This window comes from Hypanus sabinus, chromosome 11, assembly GCF_030144855.1.
Source record: "Hypanus sabinus isolate sHypSab1 chromosome 11, sHypSab1.hap1, whole genome shotgun sequence".
In the NCBI taxonomy this organism is placed as follows: Eukaryota; Metazoa; Chordata; class Chondrichthyes; order Myliobatiformes; family Dasyatidae; genus Hypanus; species Hypanus sabinus.
This window is the reverse complement of record NC_082716.1, coordinates 27,761,975-27,787,011: the sequence shown is the minus strand read 5'-3', so window position 1 is coordinate 27,787,011 and position 25,037 is coordinate 27,761,975. Positions and strand designations below refer to the sequence as shown.

The window sequence follows — 25,037 nt, the reverse complement described above, 5'->3', positions numbered from 1 at the left end:
ACAATTAGGTATTTAATGTTCCTTTTGTAAAATGGGTTCTTTTGGGTTTGTTTTTGTGGCTTCATGTTAGCAGACAAATCTCAGGGTTGTATAATGTATACATACTTTGATAATAAACATACTTAGAACTTGAAATTTCAATAGCTGAATATTTTGAAATTCTTTAAAAGACCTAACCCACCACCATCACCATAGAAATGATCTGGTGAGACTTACGTTTGATACTATTTACCAAAGGTCTGCCCTCATCATCATCACAGTCAACTGTAGACAGACAAAATACAAGGAGCAGAGCATTGCATGGCATGAGAGCATGGCATAAAACATTTACTGTCAAACTACACTCAAGCACTCACAAGAACACAAAGGTTTTGAAAACTAAACAAGACTTTATTCGGTAATGGGACATGCGAGCAAGTTGATTTACTGCTCAAGACCTTATCTTCAACAATTTATTATACCTATTGTATGTGAAAACAAATCAAACTGAGTGATTGCTTCAATTAAATAGCTTTCCCATGAATACCAAATGTCAAAATGGTCATGATATATTTATTGTTAAACTTTCTTTTGGGATGAGACTGTGAAACAGGCTGGGATAAGATAATTCCTCAGTCACTGGTATGTAATTTATTAAGCATTATAAAAATTCTAACTCCTCAGCAAGAAAGGCTAACATCATCATTAAATGCAAAAAATCCTCCTTGTGTATTCAGTAAATTTCAAATTAGATGTATAAGATACAGATGGAATTTTTTTCCCAACCCCGCTTGCCTTCCACAGATAATTAATAGCATCTAGGACATGAGAGGACCATCTCTGCAGTAAAATAAAAAACAAGATGCTGTAACACTCACCATTAAGAATTCATGGTAAAACTACTCTCAAGTACTCAGCACCTGAGTACACAGAGGTTTTAAAATAAAGCAAGACTTCACTCAGAGAAGTGAGTTGAGACCATATCTTCCAAAATTTATTACACCTATTGTATGAAGCATCTGTGGAAAGAGAGGCAGCACTAATGCTTTGGCCAATGCTCCTGATCAAAAGTCTTTAGTCTACAAAGTTAACAGATTCTCTTTCCAGAGATGCTGTCTGACATGCTGAGTGTTTCCAGCACTTTCTGTTTCTATTTGCAGTTTTTAAAAAAATTTCCATTCCCCAATGAATATCTTTGTTCCACAATGAAAGAAACATCTAACTGACTACCCAATCTTCCAATGAAGGAGCCAAGTCCTCTCCTGGGGACTGAAACTTCAGCTTCAATTCTATAAAGGTCATATCTAAAATGCGTTTTTCTTTAAAAATTGATAGTGATTTTCTAGAATTCCAATTTTACCTCCATTATCAGCTGTATGATAACTGGTCAAGCTTGCCTGCACTATATCTCCTCAAACTTCCCTTTTTACATTAAAGTAAGTCATTTCAAATATACCTGAGGGATTATGAAAGGGATGTAATGAACATTTTTATCATAAGAAATAACCTAAAATCTGGATGCTCTTAAACTTTGTTTACCATACTGATTAAAGCAAAGATGACACAGGATTACTAATCTGTATAAGACAACAGGTTTTGCAGATGAAGCAAGCTATACAATATGATTTCAAATGTATCAATACCTTGTTCAGTACTATACCGCCATTGGTGGAAATTCCGTCCAATCAGAATGAACTGTCTAGCTGCACCAGGACGAGTACTGGAATGTTGACTAAGGGAATATGGCAGGAAAGTGGAACCATGTGGAGAACTAATGCAAAGAAAGGGGGAAAACATTAAAAAAGAGCATTACTTCTGAAGCTAAGAATAAATAAACCTCAGGCTGCAGAGGCCTAAAGTCTTTATTTGAGTTGAGAGTTAAGGGGCAAAAGTTTAGGGGTAACACGAGGGGGAACTTCTTTACTCAGAGAGTGGTAGCTGTGCGGAACGAGCTTCTAGTAGAAGTGGTAGAGGTAGGTTTGATATTGTCATTTAAAAAAAAAATTGGATAGGTATATGGGCAGGAAAGGAATGGAGGGTTATGGGCTGAGTGCAGGTAGGTGGGACTAGGTAAGAGTAAGCGTTCGGCACGGACTAGAAGGGCCGAGATGGCCTGTTTCTGTGCTGTAATTGTTATATGGTTTAATGAACAGTGATGATTATGATGTCTATATATTAATTGATTATTCTCTGGCCTGTGCCAGCACCAGAGGATGGCTAGAAGTTTTGCCCATGTTGGATTTTAAGAAGGGAGGTGGGAAATTTAATGACAAAAATACCAGAGAGAGCACTCCAGAAGATTCAAGGCACAAGTCAATAACCTCAGCAAGGGTGGGGAAGTGGCAGGGATGACTTTCCTTCAAACAGCTTTCAAGCCATACACCTGCTAATTACATCATGTTAAGTCATCCTCCCATTACAGGCAGAGGGAATTTCGCAGCCTATTAAGATTATCATGCACCAATGTAAACATTCCAGTTTATTTCTGGAAGAACAGAATTCAAAAGTTACACTAAATTTTTAGTAACCACTTTTAAGAGTACTCTGTACAGTTCCAGCCTCCATATTATAAAAAAAGGTTACAGGGGTGAAGAAGAGGGTGTAGAGAAGATTTACCCAGATAAACTGTTAATGCAAGGATATACACGGGAAAGGGTGAATACAATGGGTTACTTCTCTTTGGAAACTGTTGATCAAATAGAGGTCCTTAAAATACTAAAAGGTTTTGATAGAATAGATACAGAAAGAACTTCTGCCCTTGTAAACGGTTGAAGGTGTGTGCACGTAAATCAAGGTCATCGATATAAGATTATTATCAAAAATTCAATTGGAAGTCCAGAAGCAGTTGTTCCTTTATTTAGCGGCCAGAATATGAAAACATTACTGAAGGGAGTAGTTGAGATGCATCACATCCTAATTTAAGAGAAGCCTGGAAAATTTGATGAGGGAGAGGGATATTGATTAACATGAAGAAGGTTGACAGAAGCTTGAGTGGAGAATAAATGTAGACATGGAGCTAATAACCCATTTCCATGCCTTATATTCTATATAATTCGTTCCCGTTCACTCTTGGGAAGCTTATTATACTGCACATACTGCTCTGGGCTGTATGGGCAATGCAACAATTGCTGCCAGAACATCATCATCACTATCTGGCACCACTTTAGCTTATACCTTCTGGCACGTTACCACTTCTAGACCAAGTCCTTTATCCTGTTCCCTGTCTCCAGAGGTAAAAATGTTTCAGCACTCTTTCTACATTGCATTAACTTGAATCTGTACTGATATGAAACAAAAATTCCCAGACATAATACTAATCTGCAGTAAATACCACAAAGAACAATGAAACTTACCTAATTTTCTCAAAGATCTTAACTGTTGTGTCAGTGGCAAGGCTGCTAACCAAATTCACAATCTCGGTGAGAATGGAGCTGAGTAGAAACCGGGAGCCAATATTAACAGAGCATTGCTGCACTGAGGGACATCCTACAAAAGAAAATTAGAGGAGTTACAAAATAGCCTAACATCGAAGCATTTCAACAGAATGGCAATTTGTAGCATTGGGAGTTGAGAGTAAATCAAAGATTGTAATTCCCAATATGACAGATTTTGATGAAGTACTATCTAAAACTAGAATATTTTCTCATAATAAATGCCAGAAGTTCAGGACTCTCTGGTGTGCCTAACAGAGGATCAAGGGCACGCAGAGTATGTCATATTTTTTTCCTTTCCTGGAACATTGAGGGGTTTAATGGAACACAAAATTATAAGCATTACTGGAGGATGGGGATAGTGGTGTTCCTTGAAAATGGACCATATTTTGAATTTTTTAATGTGAAGTCACACTATCTGCAAGCATCAATATATTTTGAGATGATTTATTTACTGCTCACCTGACTCCCAACAAACAAGTTTAGTAAGAGTGACATTTTTTTTGTGAGAGCAGTGATTTCCGAATTCTGGAAGGGTGAATTTCCATTACCTGAATAGCTGTAACCCAGGAATTACGCATACCGTTGGAAAATGAATAGGACTATACCAAAATACTAAATGCTATTGTTTTTTTTGGGGGGGGGAATTAGTATGTATAACGAATTACTTCAGCAACAGTCTTCAGCCACCAGTCTTCAGATCCAAATATGAACTGTGGATTAAATCTAAAATGCAGCTCTGGAACAATGGTTCCTAAGAACCAGCCTGGTCTCTCGGTTAGCTAGAAGACCAGACCATGCTGATTTAAATTGGTTATTTGGCATCATTTGGATAACTGTAGAGCGGGTGTGCAGAGGGAGGTGTGAGGGTGGTGTGTAGTTCAAACGAAACGTAAGTATGGAATTGTCCTTTGTCATTAGCGTATAAAATGTTGTGTAGTGTTGCATCAAGCAGACCACTTGCTCCAAAAGAGTGGGCAAGAGTGAGTAAAGAGGGGTCTTCCCCTATCCTCCACTCTCCCTCTCTTTGTTGGTCTCTCTGTTTTTCTCTTTCTCTCGCCTCCAAAAGGCCATCAGCTTATCTGTGAGTGTGTGTATCAAATAAAAAGACTACTTTTCAAGTCTACCAACTGTGTCTCTCCAATGACTTTCTTCACACAACAACACTATTGTGTTTGCAAAGGAATCCTCAACTGTCATTATCAATATTGAATGGTTAAAATTACAGGTGAGAATAGATTTTGATTTTTAAAATACTTCTACCCATAACTGTCAAGTTAAAATGAAATCGAATCAGTGAATCATTCTTCAGCTACTTGTAATAGTATAAGGTTTGTGTTACCATCCAGCCATGTATTTCAGTGTTGATTTGAACTGCAGTTAGTTATGTTGTCATTAATGCAGCAGTTATGAAGTTGATGCCACTTCTCTTATTTAAACTGTGAGAATCAAACGCTCTTCAGGTAATTCTAGTGAGCTAGCAGATATTATTCGATTTTATTGAAGTTAATATTGGAGAATTTTCAAGGATCCTTCTCTCAGCAATGCAGCACTTTCAGCTTTCATTACCAGTGCCCAACTTAGATTGTGACATTGTAGAAAATGCAGACCCTGCATATTCAAGCTTCCACTGCAATGAGCTAGATTGTCCAAGCTGCTGAACCAGAGCTTAGGATGATCTCTGGCAATCCTGATTTTTGAGGCTCTCAGGCTCTCCACCAACCGCTTTGCTCCCACTATAATTCTAGCCTCCTGTTCTGACTTTTGAAGTTATTGGAAGAGAAATTAAATATTCTCCTTTCATCAGTTTTGACTATCTGGCCTGTAAGTCAGCCACATTTGAAGTTAGTCCAGACATTTAGGTAGGGTCTCATATATAAGCCATGTCATCCTCCTGTTACATGCAGTAAGAGGTATTAAACAGAGCTTGCACTTCAGGCCTTGCCTATTTACTTTGTCATTTAAAAAGCTCCAGTTTATGGATTGCTCACTGTCAAATCTCCAAGTTAATAGAAAATGCACAAGATTTCAGTATGGAACAAATCTGTGTAGCTAGTCATCATGGCAACTCTCTCCCTATAATCAGCAGTCAACTCAGTCTGGGAATAACCACTAAATAATATAACAATGAGGAAGGCCAATGTACAAAACTGTCTGTCCCTAAGTTAAGAACACTCATATAAGCTCCCATAATGTTAAATTCTAAAGTCCAATATATGAGTCTATGTTCATTCCTATGAATAGCAGAACTAGACTACTTTCAGTAATTATTCTTTCTTAATCAGGTTTATTTGTTTTTGATGTCATTCATTACATATTGTGGAGTTATGGTCACCATATCAAATGATTTTTGTTTATTTTCTGACTAAAGGACATAATCAACTTATGGACATCTGTAAAAACAGAACTTGCTCATCGCCCGAGAATGGCCTGTATTAGCAGCCATTAAAAGTTTATTCCTTTGACATTTAGTTTGTAATTTTATTTAATTCCTGTAAGCTTCAAAATGCTTCTTTCACATTAAAAAAAGACACAGGTTATTTCATCCTGATTTAACTTTAAAACAATATTTTTGTTGTTGGCAAAAAAAAAGGAACTTCAAGCCATGTCTTTAATCTTGCATGTCAGAATCCAAGGTTTATTTTACACCCAAGTCTCGTCCAGGCTAACGTGGGATAATCAGCTCTGAAGAAAGACTAATCGGACTACTCCAGCAGTAAACATCACTAGGTTTATTATGGCTTATTGCACCTGCAGGTTGGCACAGCTGGACTTAAAAAGAACGGTGTTTTAATTGAAGTACTTTCAATATAAATACGACAGGAGATGAATGAATCCTAGCCAATTCAGAGCCACAATTTCAACAACATGTTCTGGTTGTGGACAAAAAGATTGATGAGGGCAATTAAGCTGCACATCAAAGACTCAGCAAACATTTCCATTCATTAAAATGTCTAAATGTACTGTGGACTGAGTAACATTACAGATCGAGAAATACCATTAATTTTAATTTCCAACACTTCTACAGAGGTCCATGCTTCTTATCACAATAATAAATAAATGAAAGTGGCATTCTATCCATGAAGTACTCGCAGTTGAACCTTAATCTTTAAAAGAACTTGCACTTAGGTGGTGCCTGTTTTGCATCTCCAGAATAACCGGACTAGTTTCAAAACAAAAGAATCATTTTTGACCTGCAGTCATTGTTAAAACATAGGAAACCTGACAAGCTCTTCAAACTCTCATGACTGGCCAAATATTGACTGAGAGATAAATGAGTAGAAAGAAACAAGAACCTGACCTAAAAGGACACATGGGACTCAGTTTAGCATTTCATTCAAACACCACCACCATGAACAATGCAATGTTCCTCAGGTACTATGTGAAAAATACCTCCCGAGATTATGAGTTTAGATTCTGGCTTGAACTCACACCCTTCTGAGCCACAGTTAGCACACAAGCGTTCCTGGACTTTGTTTCTAAAGGTTAAAATACACAAAATTCTGTACAGGTAAATTTTATTGAGTACTTCATCAATGGAAAACATTACGCATTGAGCTTTTCACAGCAACACACATGAAATGCTGGAGGAGCTCAGCAGGTCAGGCAGTACCTTTGGGAAAGAGTAAGCAGTCGATGTTTCATGCTGAGACCCTTCTTCTGGGCTGAGAAGGAAGGGGAAAGATGCCACAGGCTTTTCACGGCCATGTACATCACTTGTTGATGATCGTACCCAAATATGTACTTACCCATCCTAGTCATGAATGCCATCCATTGCTGACAGGTGACATGGAAAAGCTGATGCAGAGAACCCAGGTCTCCCTCTTCCAGCTGACTGGTCCGTTTCCTATGGAGAGTTAACACTCAACTGAAACAATATATTGATTGGTTAGAAAGCAACCGGAGCATTAAATAGCAAGTGGTTTCTGATCTGTTTGCAAAGAGCAAGTCAGAAACAAGTACATTATTTTCAATATAAATGTTGGACTATTTAATATTCTTCTTTACCAAGGGAATAAAGATGCAAACTCAATAAATTCTAATCAGTTTCATGACAGAGCATGGTTTAAATAGCATGGGAACGACAGCAAAAGTCACTGAGAATGATGTACAGCACTGTACTCAACAAGCTTGGACATAGCTATAAGGAGAAAGTTCCAATGCAAAACAGGTATTAATTAGTAATCACGTTCCTCAACAGAAAAATAGTGCTGATTATAGACTATTACACTGATTGAAGTTAGGCACATCATGACCTAACATATCCAGGGTTTGAACACAGCAGTGAAAAGGGGTAGCAGCTTCAAGTTCCTGGGCATCAATATCTTGGAGGATCTATCCTGGGACCAACAAATTGATGCAATAAAGAAGAAGGCATGCTAGTGGCTCTATTTTGTTAGCGGTCCGAGGAGATTTGTTATGTCAAATTTTCATAGATGTTCAGTGGAAAGCATTCCGACCGGTTGCATCACAGCCTGATATTCAGGCTCCAGTGCAAAGGATCACAACAGGCAGCAAAGGGTTGTGAACTCAGCCAACACCATCACGGCCACAACCCTTCACACCTTCAAGAGGTAGTGGCATCCATCACTAAGGACCACCAGGGACATGCCCACTTCTGTTACTACCACTGGGCAGGAGGTAGAGGAGCCCGAAGACACAGACTCAATAACTTAGGAGAAGTGCCCTCCACCATCAGATTTCTGAACTGTCAATGAACCCAAGAACACTACAATATTCTTTTGCTTTTGCACTAATATGGAACTAACAGTAATTTCTATGACTGCATTGCATCTCTGCTACAAAATAATTTCATGACATAAGTTGTGATAATAAACCCGATTCAGAAAATCATCCCCAAACATTTGCTCAAATAGTTTGTTGGATTAAAAGAAGGCTTGAACTGTCAGAAATAATTTGATCCCCAAGTAGAATTTGAATCCCATTTGTTTAATGTAGAAATCTGTCTCAGACAAACAAAAATCTTATCAATGGTATGAATTGTACCTTCTTGAGACTGCTTGCCTCTGTGTTTGTTCTAATTCCACTGCTGACATTCGCTCATGACTGGAGGGCTGCTTCAAATGTTCTGTTTTGTGCCTCCTGCGAGTGTAACTGTCATTGGTTCTTTCCTGAACTATGTCGTCAGTGGTCTTTGGAGTGCTGGTGTCTGAGAAATCAGTCTTGCTCTGAAACATACACGCTCCCAGTTATTTTTCATCCTAAGGAAAAACTAGGCCTGGCTCTAAAACAGCGCATTCAACTGTCCCTACTGCAGTTATAACACTGCACTCACCAGCATATCCCAAAAACTGCGCCGGCCTGTCTTGCCAGTGGGAGTAGTAGATTCTGCGTTACATGCGCTGGACGTTTGGATAGGAGCAATTTGAACAGACACAGGACTGTTTTTACTTCCAGCTGCACTGAGACAGAGGCTGGTTGTTTCCTTAATCTCTGACGCAGACTTGCTGAGTTGACCTAATCAGGTGCAAAAATGAAGGAAAGAAATAATAAGTAATGCTTGTTTAAAAAAATATACAAAGCACTTGAAAGCCTGTGCCCTATAAAAGATTCTGGGGTGGTCTTTTTGCCAATTCTTCTTAAACCCATCACCCCTACTGGGGCATAAGCCACTAACAGCAGCTCGCCAGAGTACTCTGTCCTGGACCAATCTATTTCCATGTGCCGCCCATCTTAAAAGCTCCTTCCTCTCGAAAGGATGAGGTCTTTCAAGCTTCTGTTGGCTTTTCTGGGGCTTGGGATTTTACAGGATGGGGTTACTAGCCCCATGCCCAACACCCTTCCTTGTGCAGTGGGCTTTGGCCCATCCATGGCAGAGTTACTTGTGCAAATAACCATCAGTGATTCTTGAACACTTGAAACCCCAGGTCCCTAAAGCGAGAGAGTGGTGAATCTGTGGAACTCATTGCCACAGATGGCTGTGGAGTCTATGTCATTGGGTATACTTAAAGCAGAGGTTGATGGGCATCTAAGGTTATGGAGCAAAAGCAGGATAATGGGGTTGAGAGAGATAATATGTATCCTTCTCAACCCTACTCATGATTGAATGGCAGAGCAGACTCGATGGGCAAATGCCTAACTCTGCTCCTATGTCTTATGGTATATAACAGATTTTGAATCATTCTTTGTGGTAATTAACTGTCAGTACTTCTTGAACTACTGGTAAAACAAAAATGGATAACAGAAGTAAAATATAAGGAGGCACGACCAAAATTTAATTGTGGAGTGTTTTAAAAAGAAAAGATATGGAAGGCTTTAGGTAAGGGTATTATAAATTGCACTAGATCAGGACACTGGAGTAATGGCAGGATAAAAATCAGATGATTCTGGGGAATTACGGGGCCTCTGAAAATTATGGAGGGAGGGTGGGAAAGCCATGAAGGGATAGAAATACGAGGATGAGAATTTAAAACTGGGTGGCTTTAGAGGGCAACAGATTACCACAGGCAGGAGTGATGGATGAAAAGGACATAATGTAGGAGAGGACGTGGAAAGCAGAATGCTAAATAAAGAGTTCAGCTTATCCTCTTGAAGCTTAAACACATCTTTATAAACAGCATGGTTATCATACAAAAAAGCATTCTCACAGATTTGCAAAAATGACCCAAATTACATGGTTATTATTTATAACATATTTTCACAGCTGTATTATATTCATTTGAATTTTAACAACGTACCATTTCTGATCTCTCTCTCTGGTGTCACCATGACTGGATAATAGGACTCCACACACAGAGGGCACTGAAGCATTTGAAACTCCATAACGACATCACAAAGAGCGTGACGAAGGCCATTCTGAAGCTTTTCTGTGAGCTGTAGTAGACTAATATTCCCCTGTTCCCAGATGTCAAAACGTACAAGAGTGCTTGGGTCTAAGAAAATTAAACAGCAATTAGATACAGTTGTGCATCAAATTATGGTCAGCTAGTTGCAGCTATATTCTGTAATGTGCACACAGGCATTCATTTCTAGGGTTTCACTTACACCTAGGGTTTGCTGGCTACATCTGGAAAGGGTTGCCAAATCATCTTTCTGCTCATGACACGAAACTGCAAAGTACTATCTGTCCTCATGAGTTGCACTCTCCTATTGAGCTTCTTAGATAGTCAACAAAGTGAAGCATGCTTGTATCAAAGTCACTTGAGCAGAACTTGGGAACTTCTAGTTTTACATGAGTGTCCTGAACTTTCTTGGAATTATACCGGTGAAAGGTAACAAATACTGACCAGAATCATCAGCTTTTACTCAAAAGATCTGGGTTAATAAAGATTAAAAATAAATAACGGAACAAGCTGCCTAACCAATTGACTGTACCTCATCTTTTAGAACACATGACTTTCCAAAGACAATGGAAAACATTGCAACTTTGTTCATTTCATCTTCTACTGTCACTTAAAGGGATGCATGAATTGCCATTATTGTTATGGCATCAAAATACCTAACCAACTGGTCTGAATGTAGGAAAATGGGATTAGTGTACTTACAAGCCATGCAACTCTATGACTATATGATAGCTTCGTAGGAACACATTCACCACATCATATTTTAAGATGAAGGCCTAACAACATCCTTAAGGTTAAAAAGGATGGATAATAAACACAGTTGTACCAATTCCATGGAGACCCTGATTAGAACTTTTTTTTAATACACATCTCCAGTTCCCAGTTACCATGAAATTATGATATGTCTAAAAGAAATAAAATGCTGTACAAAATTATGTTTTTACATGAACTGTACAGTCTCATTCTTCCATTCAGCAAAATGAAATCCTTTTTAGCTACATCTAATGCATCAATTCAAAAAAATAAACAACCTGGGATAACGTTAATGGTCCTGAGAATATTCTGAATCAAATATATTTCAAATATTTGAAAATATACCTGACGTATTCCCTTCAGAGGTGCTCTCATATCTCAGGACCTCTGTCAATTTATTGAAGTCTGCTTCCTGAAAGACATCCATGCCAAAGAATAGTTTCGATGGGTCTGCTAGCTCCAGTTGCTGTGTTGTCAACACAGAATTTCCTTGTTGATCCACAATGGACAAGGCAATGCAGGCAATGCCTGGGTTGAACACAGACAAAATAAAATGATTGCAAACACTTTAGGAATCAGCATGAGATTAACTTGAAAAAAAATGTGCAACATATGAAATTATGTTCTGGTTCACCAGACACTAATCCAAAGCATCTCTTTACGATGACACTGTCACCATGTTATTGGTATTTTGTTTTGTGTATATAACTTGCTTAACCGTTGAAATACATAGGGCAGCACTAGCTCAAATTAAGATTTCTGAAGGCTAAGCTCCAGGACAAACAAGCACCAAAGGCAACAATATATTGATTGCAATGGGAGAATGATCTGTAAAGGGGTGAAAATAAAAAGCTGTTAAATAGAACACAAGAACTTCCTTTGAACCACATTAATCTCAAAGGTATTTACATGCTAATTTCAGATCCATCCCTTAAAATTGGGAGTGAGATTGGTTGCATTTAGGAATTATAAAAAAAATTCAATTTCCTCTCGATTCTAAATCAGCCATCCTGTGGTGCTGGTAGTTATGGTTAAAACAAGATTTTTGGAAACTTATTTCAGTGGCTGCCAAAGTTCCATTAACTTCTTTCCTGCAAATATTCTAATTGTTTAAAATGTACAATAACTGGGGAGCATACACATACGGTTTCCAACAAAATATAAGCTACAGTACAAATTCAACAGAGCATTGAGGAACAGAGGGACAGTGTACAAATCCAAATATCCTTGAAGGTAGCATCACAGGTAGATAACGTGGTTAAAAAGACAAAATGAAATGTTGGCCTTTGCCATTTGAGCACTGCGTACAAAAAAAAGGGAGGTTATGCTCCATCTCTAAAAACCATTCCTCAGATCTCAGGTGCAGTTCTGGTCACTATATAATAGGAAAGATGTCATAGCACTAGAGAGGACGCAGAGGAAATTTACTGGGACATTGCCTGGGATGGTGATGATTTCAGTTATGAGGAGATACTAGAGAGGTTAGGTCTATTTTACTTGGAGTGGAGGGATGCATTAGAGTATTAAAAATAATGAGTATATTACAATAAACTTTTCACTATATTAGGGGGAGGTAAAACAAGGGGACATAGATTTGGGGTGTGGAGGAGGAGGTTCCATGAGAATCTGAGGGAAATATTTTTGTTTAAATGTAAAATCGTGTGCACATGGAGTACACTGCCTGGGAGAGTGGTGGAAACTCAGTAAATGGTCAAGGTGGCACCACTACCATCTTCTCTTGGGCAGCTTGAGATGCTGGCTTTACTAGTCAAATTTACATTTTCTGAATGTGGTATCTTACACTATTAAATTCCTAACTACATTAGCACCCAAGCCAGAACTGAGTTGTCTCATAAATCTCATTTGTGTCATGAAAACTAGAGTGTTAATTTAAACAATTACATAATTTATTTACAATGCACCTTTAAGACCCTACAATACCAAACCTTGTCCAACTCAGCTGTTGCTAAAATACTGTAAATCCTCTAGAACTTACAGAACAATTATTACTTAATTGGCATCCCACCTTCCAATCTCCATAAACCTGAGCTCATGCAAAACTGCTAACTATCCCTAATAATATCTTGGTTTATCCATTCATCACCCTAAACTGCATTAATTCACAGACTTGTACAACCTGAACTTTAACATTCTCATCCTTGTGTTCATCCTATTTTACTCACTCTATGTTTGCAGGGCTAGGAATTCGCTGCTCTGTTCCAGAATTCATTTCTCAAATGACTCACTCTAGCCTCCTCCAAAATCCCATATAAACATTATTTTCCACCCTAATCTCCTAAATTTGCTCAGAATAAAATTTTGGTTGCTACAACTGCTATGCAGCAGCTTGGAATACCACTGTTAGGGGTGATATGCAGCCACTCATTTAAAAGATCCCACATCAACAACTGAAACATGCAGTTTCTTGTGAAATCAATAATATTCATTAGTTATAAAGTAAATTAGTCTGTAAAAATCCACTACTTCTGTTATATTACATATAATACTCACAATAATTTTCTGGTTCTAAAATATTAAGTAATAACTACTAGATTAAGTCTATGTACAAATCAGACTTAATGATGTGCAGCCATTACAACTGTAACAATAAAGATGAATTCCCTGCTATCCATAACCTTGAAGATTGCCAAGAGACTTCAGGTTGTTGAACTCCTTATTCATAAATGTCTGGGAGACTGTTCATCCCTTGAAGAATACTCATACACATATCTTCCAGCCTTTTGCCAATTAGATTCAGAAGACACCAAAGTTGCAGAAACAGCAACAACCAGATATGAAGATCAAACACATTTCTAAACAAACTTCAATTTTACACAAAGGAAAATTCTACAGATGCTGAAAATATGAAATAAAAGCGGAAATGCTCCGCACATCAGGCACCATTTCTGGTGTGAAAGATTTGACAATTTTGTTAATGACTCATCACTGTACATTTTATGTTCTCTTCATAGGAAAAGTAGAAGTTGGTTTCTGTGCCAATCCAAAATGTACCATTTTATTAACCATTAACCAGCCTGAACTACACAGTGGGCATAATAACTGCAGGCACAGAAGAATTTCCTCACTTCTAAGCACTAAACCAAATTGCAATTCAATTGTTATGCAAATCAGACTATGGTTTCAATTCTTTTAAAAGATTTTTTTTGCCCATAAAATGTTGCAAGCAATGAAATGTGTATTCATTGTTGAAAACTAGTAGTCACATAGCCAGCCAATTAATGTACAGCAAGCTCCCAGAACCAACAATATTATAAAGAAGATAACTTGCTTTCATAAACATTAATCAAGTAAATATTGTCTGGAGCGCACCTGCTCTTTGTCAGAATTGTCCCAAGCAAACAACTCCTGAGCAGGCTAGAGTCTTTGATTTAACATTTCATCACAAAAACATCATCTCTGACAGGACAGCCTTCAGTTAGTACTGTAAACGTGTTTCTTTGTGTTCAACACCTTGGATTGGGTTATTGAATCAGAACTTTCTGCTTCTGAGCCAGCACATTCAAATTCAGAAACCCTGAATTCATGCAATTCCATTCATTTAATGACCTGCTAGATGGTAATGTTACTCATCACACAAGCCATCATTTTAAAAATTGAAATACAGCTTTATAAAGCATCAATAATCTATAAAGAGGTGAGAATTATTAAACTTAATTTGGTAAAGTCATCATGAACCACAGTCATCACAATATACATTGTCAAGCAGTGTCTAAAATTCTAATGTCAAACATGCAGCAGAGAGCAGTAGCAGAACATGCAGTATCAATAACACCCTCCCCTCAGAAGTTCACACACTGAAGTACTAATTGGCATGAAATCAAATGCTATTTTGTTCCAAAATAATAAGTCGTGGCAGTCAAACCCAAAATGGCAGTGAAATGGGATTGGGAGATTCAAAAAAGACAACCAACAACAAAAAAAAAGCTGGGAAGAAGGGTTTTAAAAGCACACGGCTGCATTTACAAAAGAAGCAATACCTTGGAACTGGGAGGGTGGAAATAGATGCTGCACAAGTTCCACCATGGTACCTACATCAATGAAAGAACATTCAAAGATGGCTTTGTCACCTAGAACACCTTCAACATCAATTATTACTAAAAGCTCAACACAAACAACAAAATCTAAAATGACTAAATTAACTGGGAAGGAAAGGAACATGATAAGGGCTTCCTGAATGCGATACCATGGTTCGGCTTTAGAATGTGCTGAGTCCATGTAAAAAGACATTACTTTCTAGAAAAAGGCAGAGACAGTGGTCCTTCAGGTAGTCCTGATGCCTCAAAGCCCCAGTAACTTGGGTTCAATCCTGACTTCCCGCATGGAGTTTGTACATTCTTTCTGTGACCAAGTGGGTGTCATGGTCTCCTCCCTGGTTCCATCGATTGGTAGGTTAGCTGGATACAGTAAATCAACTCAGGTACAGGTGGATAGTAAGACAGTCAGAGGCAGGGTAGGGTACTGGGAAAAGAGATGGAATTACCATGAAAGCAGCATAAACCCGATAGGCCAAATGGCCTCCTGCTGTGGTGCAAAGAAATTTAACATTTGGGCCACGTCAAGAGTGAGGGAACAGAAAGAACTACAAACCCTCACACATTTAACTACTGATGATACGCACAACTGGAACCCTATGCTGTTGACAGCACTGTTTGGTTTATTTGAAAGGGAATAGCAACATCTGGCATTTCAATCACTACTGCTTTACAAGAGGTTAGAGAGCTCTATTAGCAGGACTTCACCAAATCTGGCAGTTTGGCTTGTTCTAGCAGAAGACACTACAGGGAAGATGGGAAACTGCTATTACTTGTTGGAAAGCAAGGTAAAATACAATAAAAATAGGAAGGGCTGAGACTAGTTATTTTCCTCTTCATTCATTATGATGCTGCTTGAACCAAAAGAAAAAGAAAGCTTTAATTCTTGAAATGTTGTTCCTGCAAGAGCCTCGAGAGAATATGTTCAACAATAAAGAAAGCCGTGTAGTGCAAGTCTGATCTCACAAGCTGCTGAACTTCTGGCCTCAATCTTTATACTCTGACAGTGTACGTCAAACACAGCACAGAAAACTCGCAACCCAAGTATTGTGTCCATTGAGAATGCAATTTCTAGATGTCACTTGTGCACTGTGGAAGCTTGACACCAAGTCACTCACTGGTTTAGAATCAGTCAAGGCAACCTTTCTGTGATTCTATGATGCCCAGCTAGGAGGCACAATAACTTGTGTGTCTGGAGGTAAAAACTTTAGAAAGGGATGCAGCTAAAGTGAATGAAAAAGACTAGGTGAGCTCCAATTACATATACACCCAAGTCTGATGAAGACTAACGCATATATCTGATTTTAAAGCTACGAGCTGCAGCAGTGACAATAAGCCCATTACAAACAAAAGAAACTAAAAAAAAGGCTTGCCAATATATACAAAAATTATTAACCTAACAGTTGAATGGAATATTCAACTTATCTAAGTAGGGTTGGAATACAAAACAGGGACATGATGTTTCAGTTGTATAGTTTCTATCAAACACCATCTGGAGTACTGCATTTGATTTTGGCAGCGAAACTCAGCAAAGTTAAACTTGCCCTTGAAGAATGACAGGGCAAAATCACCAGATGAAAGATGGCCTTAAAGTTAAGCTTTTAAAGAGTAATTGGAAGATTTTGGCTATTGTCCCCTGAGGTTTCCAAAACTGAGAGATTAAAATGATAACACTCATTCATAAGGTAGGTAGAAAGAACTAATTTTCTCTGGTACAGAAATCCAGAACAAAACATAACGTACCCTACAAGTAGACACTTAGGAATGAAATTAGGAACGATGTTTTCACACAAGAGCCAGTGAAAATCTCAGACTCGCTTTCCCAATAGAAGGGGTCAATTGTTTCAAGAATAAGATTGACAGATAGTGTTTTTTTGTGGATATCAGTTTTAAGGAGTATGGAACAAGGAATGGTGAGGTTGGTGTATAAATGGGTCATAAAAACATCAGCCACAATCTAACTACATCACAGGATAAACAGTAGGGTTGAGTGGCCTACTCATGTTGAAAGAAACGGGAACTGAATTCCCTCTTAAAAGTACAAAATCAAATTAACTTATAAATGCCAAGTGCTATCTGTAGGTAGTCAAGGCTAGCACAAAACATGCAGTGAATTCTGCAAAGAATTACCATTTCCTTCAAATAAAAGGGTGCTGAACTACTGTGACAAGTATCTCAATAGTCATCTACAGTGGTAGACAAAGCAAGTGAAAGCAAAATGTGTTTTCACATAATCACTTGTAGTGGTGGCTGGCAAAAAAAATACAGCTTCTATTAGTAATTTTCAAAAAGCAAACAGCACCATTATGATGCAGGAACAAGATTCTTTTTCACCAATTAGAAAATCCATAATGCTGTCAGCTTATTACTACCATGGGTGAGCAGTGTGTGGTTACCATCACACAATTTATATCATAATGTAATGTTATTAAAATTAAGCTCTAGTTCACTTCCTTTAATTTCAACAAACATGGGCATGCAAAATTCATCCAATCAAATAACTAATTCAGTTTCAAATTTCACTAAGGACATCTTAAATATTCTTGTGGTCAGCTATTTTTCAACTAATTAGAATGCTGTAAAAGCCTTTATCTGCCATTATTCCATCATGCAAGCATTTCTCACAATCATGTTCCAAACTCAGCTCCGGCTTTCATACATTTCCCTTATTTTACCCTGCACTTGTGAGTTTTCATATTTAGAATCAGGCTTATTATCACTGGCTTGTGTTGTGAAATTTGTTAACTTAGCAGCAGCAGTTCAATGCAATACTGTTCCTGACTTGCTGAGTGTGTGCCTTCAGACTTCTGTACCTTCCACCTGATGGTAACAGTGAGAAAAGGGCATGCACCGGGTGCCAGAAGTCCTTATTAATGGATGCTGCCTTTCTGAGACACCACTCCTCGAAGATGTCCTGGGTACTTTGTAGGCTAGTACCCAAGATGGAGCTGACTAAATTTATAACTCTCTGTAGCTTCTTCAGGTTCTGTGAAATACCACCACCCCACCTCCTCCCAACATTTCTGACTCATGTTATTATGAAGTCGCATCTGTTTCATTTTCCTTCCTCATATCAGTCAGGATTCCATTTGCCTTGCACCCTCCAGAAACTTAGTTCCCCTTAAATCCTCACATGCAAGAGTTGTTCCCTCAATCAGTCTCAGCAGGAGGGGTATCTGTATAGTCAATGTGCACAGTCTTTTCCCCTCAGGATTGAAGAATCAGGAACTAGAGTGCATAGGTTTGTGGTGAGAAGAGAGATTTAAAAGGAATCCAAAGGGAAATTTTTCACCCAGAAGAAAATCAGTTGGCATGACAGGTTGAGGCAGATACATGAACAAAACTTAAAAGGCACTTGGACAGGTATACAGAACAGAAAAATTTATAGGGATCTGGAGCAGGTAGGATGATCACAGATGGGAATCTTGGTTGGCATGGACCAGTTGGGCTGAAGGGTTGTTTTCATGCTGTACAGCTCTAAAATGCCTTGTTCTCACCTGTCATTTTTATTACACCCAAGACTTTCCATGTCTTCTCCCATCAGGGTAATAACAGCCCCTACTTGTACCTTAATAGCATAACTTATTTTTCTCTGTTTTCAAGGCATACAGTATTTCCCAGTCACAATAGCACCAGAGAATGTAGAACAATGAACCACAAAAACACGCCCGTCCACCTACAATGTTTTGCCAAACTAAATAACTTAGTAATTAAATGGCCAACTAAACTAACCCCTTCTGCCTACACAATGTCCATACCTTTCCACTTCCTTCACATTCATGTGTCTATCTGTTGGAAGTCCGAAATGTATCTGCCTCTACCACCACCCCAGGAAGTGTATTCCACATACCCACCACTCTGTAAAAAACTAGATCCTCGCATCTCCTTTGAAATCTCAACAAATGCATGCCTTCTCGTATTGGACACTTCAACCCTAGGAGAGGGTACTGTCTACTCCATCTACGCCTCTCATAATCTTTAAACCTCTATCAGATCTCCCCTCAGCCACTGCTGCTCCAGAGAAAACAACCCAAATTTGTCTAACTACTTGTTATAGCACATGCCCTTTAAACCAGGCAGCATTCTGGTTTACCTCTTCTGCACCTTCTGCAAAGCCTCAACATCTTTCCTAAGATAGGTGACCAGAACTGTTTGCGATATTCCAGATGTGGCCTAATCAGAGTTTTATAAAACTGCAATTTAACCTGCTGATTTTTGAGCTCAATGCCTCAAATGATAAAGGCAAGCACGCCATATGCCCTCGTAACCACTCTCCATGGACAGTTTTCAACCCTCCCTATTAAAGCCCCAATTTTTCAAAATTGAGGTCAAGTCTCATAAAGAACACAGAGTTAAGACCTCCTGTCAGTATTGACTGTAAAAGTCCTCAATAAAATGTGTTCAGGCAACATTATTGTTTTGAGAGATTTCAAACCAATTGGTATTCTGACCATAAACAGATAGACCGAATGAAATTCATACTGATACAGCAATACAAAGCTGTTCCAGGGACCGTGGAGCTGGATACCCTATTCTGCACCATAAATGCCTGTTGCAGGTACTGAGTGACAACATTTGAAAATTGTTGCTCCTGCCGGCACTGACATCTTTGGCCTTCGACAATAAAAATAAATTCCTTCTTCAAACAAAAATTCCAAAATTTTTATTAAAATCTTAACTCCTACTTAGGTTAAAAAAAATTAAGACCATAATATGCAAGAGCAGAATTAGGCCATACAGCCCATCAAATCTGCCTATTTTATCATGGCCGATCTATTTCCTTCTCAACCTCATTTTTCTGCCTTTTCCTCATAATTTTACATACCTTGGCTAATCAAGAACTTATTAATCTCTGCCTTAAATGCACCTGGTGACCTGGCTTCCACAATCACCTGTACAATGAATTCCATAGATTCACCACCCTCTGGCTAAAGAAACTCCTCCTCATCTCTGTTCTAAATGAATATCCCTCTATCCTAAGACAATGCCCTCTGGTCCCAGACTCTCCCAGGAAAGGAAACGTCCACTCTATCATGGCCTTTCAACATTCGATAGGTTTCAATAAGACCTTCCCTCATTCTTCTAAATTCTAGTGAGTATAGGCCCCCAACCTTCAATTATTGCTAATGATGCCTTCTTTCCTAGAATCATTCTCATGAACTTACTCTGAAACCCTCTCCAAAGTCAGCACATCACTAAGGGGCTTAGAATTCTTTGCAATACTCCACTTGAGGCCTCACCAGTGCCTTATACAGCCTCAGCATTACATCCTTGCTTTTATACTTTAGCCCTCTTGAAATAGACAATAGGTGCAGAAGTAGACCATTTGGCCCCTCGAGTCTGCACCGAAATGAATGCTAACATTGCATTTGCCTTCCTCACCACCATTTCAAACTGGAAACTAACCTACAGGTAATCCTGCATGAGGATTCCCAAATCCCTCAGACTTTATGAACTTCCTCCCCATTTGGAAAATAGTCTATGCTTTTATTCCTTCTATCAAATTGGATGACCATACACTTGCCAACACTATTCTATCAGCCACCTTTGCATATTCTCCCAATCTGTTAAGCCATTCTGCAGCTTCTCTGCTTCCTCAACACTTCCTGCCCCTCCACCTATCTTCACTATTGTCCACAAAGTCATTAATTCCATCATCCAAATCATTGATATACAATGTAAAAAGAAACAGTCCTAAAACAGACTCCCGTGGTACACCATTAGTCACTGGCAGTCAATCCAAAAAAGAGTCCCTTTATTCCCACTCTTTGTCTCCTGCCAAACAACCAATTTGCTCTAGCCATGCTAGTATCTTTCCTGTAATTCTCTGGGCTCTTATCTTGTTTAGCAGCATCATGTGTGGCAGCCTATCAAAGGCCTTCCTAAAATCCAAGTACACAACATCCACCGATTTACCTTTGCCTATCCTGCTTGATATTTCTTCAAAGAATTCCAATAGATTTGTCAGTCAAGATTTTCCCTAAAGGAAACTACGCTGACTTTGGCCTATTTTGTCACGTGACCCCTAGTACCCCAAATCACATTCTTTTATGTTGGCTTTGATAACCAAGCTTCTCAGGGTAAAAGATTTGCCCACTACAGTTCATTTTGCATACATAAGGCCAACTTGTTAGAATGTTAGTATCCTCAAATACTGATTCTATTAAAATTAAATCAGATTATTTTATAATGGAAGACAAATAGACTGCAATCTCTATTTACAGATGATCAAGTATCATTCTACTTGAGAAAACCTTTTGAGTACACTGCCTCATTAAACATCAGTATGCACCTCTGATGCCAACCCCATTTCTTTTCAAAGTCTTGTACAAGGTCACATTCTTATCTTTAATATCACCACTATCTTTGTAAATAGTGTACCAAGCACTTAAAATGTAGAACATAGCTGATCAACTATTGAAATGTTTTTCCACTTCAAAAACATCCTTGTTTTCCTCAGTCATAGTTGCAATTCTCAAAACGCAGTATTAAAATCTCAGCATTAATATCTGTCCAGTTACTTTCTCTTCTCTAACAATGTTGCCACCTTTGCTTCTTACCTTCTACTCAAATAGAAAATTTTCTGACCTATGAAGAGGCAGCCTGAGAATTATTAGAAGCTGCCATAGCTTGTAAAGCAGCTATGTCCAAATGAAGAGAGCTAATAACTTGTTAACTGGTAGGAAACATGAGAAATCTTCCCTCAAACATCTAAACCTATGCAGAAAGATCTTGACGTGTTACCCAAGAGGTCTTCTCAATGGCATTGTACAATTAATTACCATTTCTTGTTATAATTTTAGCAGCTGAAGTATATAGGATCCTGCTTATATAGTCCCATGCAAATACATTTCAACCACCACTCAATCAGACATTATGCCAATAGAGAAATAATCACCTTAAAACATGCTTTAATTACAAAAATAAAGCTAGATGCAAAATGTAAGGAAAAAAATAAGATTACGTTAAGATTTAGAGAAACAGTAGATCCACATTATATTAATGACAGAATAACCCATTTGTAAACTGATATTAATTATGATGAAATTTGAAAGTGGATATAGTTTTTAGTTTTCAAGAATGTCCCTTTAAATATTGATACACATTTCATAAAGTGTTAAAGGAAAATATTACCTTTCCCACCAGTTCCTTGACCACCTGGCTTATTGTAGAGGTAGATGTCAGCATCGGATACGTTCTTTCCATGAGTGTAATGCTACAAAAATAAAACAATTTTATGCCACCAAATCCAATCTCAGATCCATCCATCATAAAATATTCACCTCATCCAATCCACTGTAAAACATTCACCGCCATCCAATCTCTCTCATAATCCACAGGTGATAAAGAGAATGACAACAGCAAATACTCAGTGCATAAAGTATAAGAACTGAACATGGTGCGTGATATGATTTAAAGTGTCAATGCTTGTGCGTGCATCAGAATACAATGATGCAGCAAGTTATTAAATCTAGGGAGCTCAATTCACTGCAGGCTTTCCTATTATGCAACATTAGCAAACTTGGCCACATGATGTTTGATAAGATGACAACTAAGTGGATAAAATAATGACATAATTATAATATTTCCTCCATGAAATTTCAGAGACATGTCACACAATACACAAGTTTTGTTTCTGTGTGGGCAATTCAAAGTTTTTGTAATTTAAAATGAATAGCAATAGGCTTTTAAATCTCCCACTTGCTTCCGTTTATGATGTGGAATCTTTATAAGAAATATATTATAATTAAAATTTTAGCCATGATTGCGCATCAGGCCATCGCACAAATTTGCCTATTATGGGAACTGCACTTAAGTTACAATTTAATAGGAGTAAAAATGTAAAACATGGCATGCAGAATAAATTAATCCAAGTGGATCTATTAGAAATCAGATAGAGATATTTGGCACCAGAAACAGAACTGAAATGCTGCTTGTTGTGTGCATACAAAGATAGCTACAGCTGAAAACAAAAGTTTGCAATTTTCCACCAACCATTGCCCTCGCACCTAGAAAATTACCTGGAAATGATGTTCCACATTGCTGTCTGTGTACTTTGGTGTATGGAGGAAAATTAGTAGGTTCTGACGCAGGTAATGTGCAACAGCATAAAACCAAGGCAGACACCTATGAGGAATTGTGAACTGCACCACTTCTGTTGGAGCTGTGCCAGGAGGCTGTATAAACTGGATGGGAAAAAGAAAATAATCAGTTAATAAAGAGCTAAAAAGTCAGGCTGGCTTACTGACCCATACATACAGGTCTCTGTTTGGAGAGATTCATCACAAACTCTCAGGCTGAAGACCAAGATCTAATCTGAATGCCTTGTAAAGAACCATGCTGACAATGGCCACTCAATAGAACATTTTACAGATAAAAATGGAGATAAGTTTTTTTTAAAATACTGCAGAATTAAGCTTTAAAATGATAGTTTACATCTTTAAAAAAATCAATCCTTAACTGTGATTGTAACAATCCTCTACTGCCATCTTGTGGGCTTCTCTTGCAGTCTTACAACCAAATTAGAATCAACATTGCACTGTGATGGGATATTTTTTAAAAAATCACAATGTGGTGTTGTGTGCAGTCTTTAAGTCATTTTAGCTGATATTCTCTGAGCTGACCCGATATAGTTGTTCACAAGACTCACTAAACTGCTTCCAATTAGATCTCATTAACTGGTATCGATCTACTTCAGCTTTTCTCAACCCTTTTGCTCTGGAGGACCCCTTGAAATAATTTTCAGGTATCAGGGAACCCCTACGTAAAAATTATATCAACAGTTCAAATTACATTAGTGTGATCAGCTTAAATGTAGGTAATATACCCAAAAATAATTGTCAAAAGTAATTGTCAATACTCTTTTGAGTACAGAATTAATTTTTTGCCAAACTTTCTTGAAAAAAAACAGGTAGTTAAAGCTCAGCTTACCTTTCTTGAAATTAATCTCTTCCCCTTTCATAAATTTTAAAAACTCAGAAGGCAAATATAATAAATTTCTGTTAAATAACTGGCTTAAGCCAACGTAGGTTTTAATTTTTCTAAAGGTTCGAAACTGATATTAATTAACGCTATTTGCAACATGAAAATTTATTGACAATGTTGAATAGTAAAGTTAATAAAAACCATAAGCCAAAGCAAAACAGTTCCTCCAAGACATACCTTTTGTTTCCAGATATGAAGTCAAAACATTAAATGTATCTTGGGCTTTGCCTGTTTCAGAGAGCTCTTTGCAATAGAAAAAGTTTTCTTCTATTTCACTATCATTTACAAATACTACAACATGATATTTATTGGCGAAATCTGTTGACTTAACAACCTGGATAGAGAAGCTGTTGTTTTCAGTCACACAAAACCTCTTCAGCATTGTGTGACATGCCATCAATATGTTGACTTATTGTACTGTTTGAGAGTAGAACGTTTTCAATTTTTTATACCTCACCTTGTCCTAGCATTTTACCCACTATAATTTTACATGCTGGTATTATTAGGTTGTCACCAACTGTGTGAGTTTTTCTTTTCTGTGTACTAAACTATGCTACTAACTGCATAGTCCTGCCGAAGGGTCTTGGCCTGAAACGCCGACTGTACTTGTTTCCACAAATGCTGCCTGGCCTGCTGAGTTCCTAACAGCATTTTGTGTGTGTTGCTTAGATTTCCAGCATCTGCAGAATTTCTTTTGCTTGTGATTGGATGTAACTAAATAGCTTTTCCCTTTTACTGACTATGACTTTATTAACAAAAGCGTTACTCTGTTTTGATATTCCAATAGCTGTTAAAAATAATCAGCACTTTTACGAGTCATGTGGCTGTGATTTGTAATTAATAGTCTTTTCAATTTTGCTGGAGCCATCACTGCATTAGTAAGTTATTTGCCACAGACTAGGTACAATGAAATAGGACAACTCAGATCACCAATCAATGCAAAACCCATTGATAAGTGGCTTTCATTGTAAGGACAAACATTTTTGTGTCTGTTGTTGCACTAGTGCAGGGAAATAACTCAAAAGATTGCACTA

At 38.0% G+C, this 25,037-nt stretch overlaps 1 protein-coding gene across 3 annotated transcripts in view; it reads right to left on the bottom strand.

Moving 5' to 3' along the window:
* szt2 (SZT2 subunit of KICSTOR complex) overlaps nt 1-25,037 on the bottom strand; it is a 230,927-nt gene that overhangs the window by 70,821 nt on the left and 135,069 nt on the right. For 2 of the 3 annotated variants that reach the window (XM_059984006.1, XM_059984008.1), the window contains exons 48-57: nt 23,040-23,204; nt 22,153-22,234; nt 11,312-11,494; nt 10,109-10,303; nt 8,707-8,888; nt 8,418-8,599; nt 7,160-7,257; nt 3,333-3,465; nt 1,623-1,750; nt 217-264 (exon numbers count right to left, since the gene is read on the bottom strand). In XM_059984006.1, the coding sequence (XP_059839989.1) occupies nt 217-264; nt 1,623-1,750; nt 3,333-3,465; nt 7,160-7,257; nt 8,418-8,599; nt 8,707-8,888; nt 10,109-10,303; nt 11,312-11,494; nt 22,153-22,234; nt 23,040-23,204 (1,396 nt within the window). The remainder of the gene's footprint in view (nt 1-216; nt 265-1,622; nt 1,751-3,332; nt 3,466-7,159; nt 7,258-8,417; nt 8,600-8,706; nt 8,889-10,108; nt 10,304-11,311; nt 11,495-22,152; nt 22,235-23,039; nt 23,205-25,037) is intronic. The other variant, XM_059984007.1, reaches the window with a different exon arrangement.